The sequence below is a fragment of the Epinephelus moara genome, chromosome 2 (genome assembly GCF_006386435.1).
Source record: "Epinephelus moara isolate mb chromosome 2, YSFRI_EMoa_1.0, whole genome shotgun sequence".
Classification (NCBI taxonomy): Eukaryota; Metazoa; Chordata; class Actinopteri; order Perciformes; family Serranidae; genus Epinephelus; species Epinephelus moara.
Genome location: NC_065507.1, coordinates 26,542,363 through 26,546,541, shown reverse-complemented (window position 1 = coordinate 26,546,541; position 4,179 = coordinate 26,542,363). Strand labels below are relative to the sequence as shown.

At 39.9% G+C, this 4,179-nt stretch overlaps 1 protein-coding gene across 1 annotated transcript; it reads right to left on the bottom strand.

Moving 5' to 3' along the window:
• Nucleotides 1-234: 234 nt before the first annotated feature.
• nkapd1 (NKAP domain containing 1) lies at nucleotides 235-3,839 on the bottom strand. The gene is made up of 6 exons (XM_050063917.1): nucleotides 3,752-3,839; nucleotides 3,393-3,469; nucleotides 2,387-2,472; nucleotides 2,093-2,233; nucleotides 1,812-1,865; nucleotides 235-1,232 (listed from the first exon to the last, which is right to left on the bottom strand). Exons 2-6 carry the CDS (start codon nucleotides 3,459-3,461, stop codon nucleotides 773-775), a joined length of 810 nt encoding a protein of 269 aa, XP_049919874.1. The 5' UTR covers nucleotides 3,462-3,469; nucleotides 3,752-3,839; the 3' UTR covers nucleotides 235-772.
• Between the last annotated feature and the right edge of the window lie 340 nt (nucleotides 3,840-4,179).

Below are 4,179 nucleotides of genomic sequence, written 5' to 3'. Positions count from 1 at the left end.
CTCAAGCAAAATACAATAACCATACCTTACCCTTTTTGACCCTTCCAATATTTCTGTGCAGTCCCTCAACTATATCATCCTTAGGCTACACAGATGATACTTGTTGACCAGATAAATTCACAGTTGGTTTTATACTCTGAGTGGGATTTGTTGACAAAAGAAAAACATAGTATATCACCAGACTTGTGTATAGTCAACTATTTTTAAATAACAAGAAAACATGTTTAAAAAAACACCAGCAAAATAGACATTTATTTTTCACTATGACAATGTGCTGCATACAGTACAAATATCAAAAAATTACAAAACTAAAAAATAATAACAATAAAAGCACATTCTATCATAACCGATGAGGAAAGTTGCATAATTTCTCTTTGTTCTTAAATAATGTGCTATAAAAAAAAACACTGGTCAATTCAGGACAGGTCTCCATGTGAGGCAGACAGTGTGAGGCGTGTGTCAATGATCAATCAATGAGCCTGCAGCTGACAGAATTCCTAATGAGGCAGGTGGTGGATAACCCACCTTCCCCCTTCATGCTGTCTGTACTGCCGTACAGTGTGCTTCAAACCACTGCAGCGGCGGATGAGGTATTGCTACACAGAACGCCCACAGAGAGCGCCGACAGCACAGGTTTGTTGATGTCTAACAAAGTACAATACAGAACGTCCCTGCAGAGAAAAGCCCTCTGTGAAGTTAAGGCGAACAAAGGAGCCAGCAGTAGTTTTCCTGGTCGTTAACTGAGCTCTGTGTCTGTTCATGTCTTTGAATCTCAGTCTCTAGAACTATCATCTGAGCCCCCCTCACCTGCTGCTTTCCAGTTTTTCCTGCTCTTCTTTTTGGAGTCTGGACCTGAGTCAGAGTCTTTGTGGGAGTCCTGTTTTCGCTTTTTGCGTTTCTGAGTCCGTCTCTCCCTCTCTCCTTCATCATCACTGTCGCCTGAGCTGCTGTCCTCATCTCTCCCTCTACTTTTTGCAATTTTCTTGTTTTTATGTCGACTTTTGGTCCTTTTCCTGCGTTGCTTGTCTTTGGTGGCACTGCTGTCATCGCTGCTGCTGTCACTGCTCGAGCACTCAGCTTTCTTGTGCTTTTCCTCCTCATCTTTTTTCTTCTTTTTCTTTTTCTTCTTTCGAGAGGATTTTTTTGATCGTTTTGATAAGCTCGCTTCTGTGTCAGACTTGGACTTTTTCATCTTGTGGCGGCCGATCTTCTTTGTGCCACTGTTTCTTTCACTAAAGAACAGACAAATTGAACAAATAAATTTAGGTTGGACAGGTATAGTAGGTGTGACAAAAAATATTTATAGAGACATCCACCGATTTTATGCATCAAGATCAGTTTACGTGTCATAGGCGGTGCTACTTGGCTAGTGAAAACAATTGTGTAATCTCTTCTAGGGCTCTGAAGTTCTCTAAACTCTAAGACTTAACAGACAGCCTGCTTAAAAAAATATTACATGGTATTCATCCATCAAGGAGGAGCCACAGTAATGCCATGTTCACATCATATGGCATGAATGGTGGAGGTGCAAAAGATTCCCATGTTAACAACCTGTGAGAGTTTATGTCATCACGATGTCTACAGAATTGGTTGTGCAGAGACTAATATTTGTTAAATTTGGGTTTAATTACATTAAATGACAGTTGTTGGTTGATGTGAGATAATGACAGTTATTTTTTAAACCTTTTTTCATGCAGGAGCCACAACTCTGCAAGTACGGTGCCAGATCTCTGGAGTGCCGCTTTAAAAATCTGAGTTGTGACTCACTTCTTATCTCCTCTTATTTGCTGCATTGCTGCATTTTTGCTTACCTGTCACTCTCAAACTCCTCTGGATAAAGCTCCTTGAAGCCACTATGTCCCCACCTGTATTGTGAACACACAGGATGAAGATTTGTCAAGCTTGTCTGACTCCCCATCAGTTAAATTACATACATGTGCACTGTCCAGGATACAAATGAGAAAACCATTTCACTTTCTTCTTTCAGAAATGAGCAATTTTGAGATTTTCCCAAGTAATTTCACAATAAGTGCTTAAAAAACAACAACAAAACATCTTCAACAGTAGATGAAGATTGAGTCATGTACTCTACCTGTCAGGATCACCGGCCTCAAATTCATACAGCTTGCGACTCCAGTATCTGGCCTCTCTGTCATCATGTTGTGAGACTCGCTCTCTGCTTCGGCTCAGGTCTCTAGGCTGATCTGGAACTCGATCGCAGTGCATTTGCCCCCTGGAAAACAACCACCATCAATAAATCAAACGGCAACATACAGTCGCAGCTCTCTACACTAACTGCTGCTTTATGAAACATACTCCCAAATGAGCTTTGGTATCACTTGTGTTGGGCTGGCACAAATTAAATTGGGACATTTGCTGTTCCTACCTCAGACTCTTTGTATCTGACAAATGTTTGTGAGCCCGGTGGACCTCCCAGTTCCGCATTTTCCACATCTCCATCTCCTCCTGGATCTGCGGTGGGTCAACAAGCGTAAGTACATTAAAGACTGCCCAGACACAAACACTAACACTTACACACACAATGTGAGTGCTTCATTTGGATTCATTGAGTGCACAGGACTCAGATATTTACAAAAGTTATAGACATTCCTCAGCCTATGGGTAAAGGGGAACAAAAACTTGCAAAGGAGTCTGTGAAACATTCAGTTTGTGAATGTGCAAAGGCTGCCAAATATCAGTACACACTCATCTGAGCTCAATGATATATGTAGCTAGGGCTTCAAACTGGATCAGTGTATCAGAAAAAGCTTCAGTTAAAAAACACAACACAACTTTTCTTTTAAGAAAACGTACATGCCGAACGTTATCTAGTTCCAGCCTCTCAAATGTAAGGATTTGCAGCATTTCTTTATCCTGTGCTACAAGCAATCTGCAGACATCACTTTAGGCTTAAGAGATTTTCACACTATCTGTGCATTTCATAGAACACTGTATTAATCTAGAAAATATTTCGCAATAACTCAGTGATGAAGACAACAGGCAGCCCTACAACTGATTATAGAGGTTGTGTATTAGAGAGCTGCAGACAATGTGAATGGTTGTTTTCATAAACCGAGGTTGATTTTTTCTACATTCTTAGTCCAGTCTTTACACTCAATTGCCTACTATTATTTATATCAATGAGGGTAGACAAAAAGCAAGAAAACATTACTGTAACACAACACCATTCAACAGCAATACAAACTACAGCCTCCTATACAATCATTATATTAAAACAATGGCTATCTTTAGCAGTTGCAATGCAGTTTTTTTCTGCAAGGCTGTTGTATTAAGCTGCATTAGCTTTAACAAGGTGTGTACTTAATAAACCGAGTATGTGAGTATGTATGTGAGTCCCCAGTTGTCCCATAAAAACGTGAACTCAAACGCACCTTGTTGTGGGCATCTGTGTGGCGGATTACATTCCTCAACAGCGTCTTTCCCAGCGGCTGCTTTGACATGATGACACCTGACACGAGGCAAATGTAAGTTATACATATACTTAACCCATCGTTGGTAAATAAACCTAAAGATAACAGTGTAAACCGACTATCTTCTTACACATTACCGCTGTAATTACACTGTTACACGAACACTCAACATCACCTGTTAGCATAGCTCGCTAGCTATCACTGTTAGATATTCAGAAACAGTAATATAATTCAAGCAGCAAGAATGAACCTGTTTAAATCTGTATAAACTACTACTACTTCACGTCTATCTTTCTTTCGTAAATGTGTACAAAATGTACCTTTTCAAAATGAGTAGCATTCAAGAGGAACACAACACAAGGTACAGCCTGTACCGGTACTTCCGCTTTAGTGACATACGTAACGTTGTTGCGCGCTTGCGTCACTGGACGTCGGAAAGACTGAACTGTGATTGGTCCAATGGTCCATCAATCACCGTGGGGGACGGTGTATACAGTTCGAGCTGATTATTAAACACCAAGGATAATATAAATTCTGTATTACATTCATATTCTATATTTTTAGACTTTATGATGTCCTTGTTCAACACAAGGCAATATAATATATTTTCCTTGATTCAACACCGGAAATGCAAAAGTATTGATACCGGTTTTTGAATGAAATTAGAAAATGCATTTCCTGCAATATAGGTGACTGAATGCTGATAACACTGCCAAAAAAGAAAGTTGAAACCGAATTGTAAATTTGC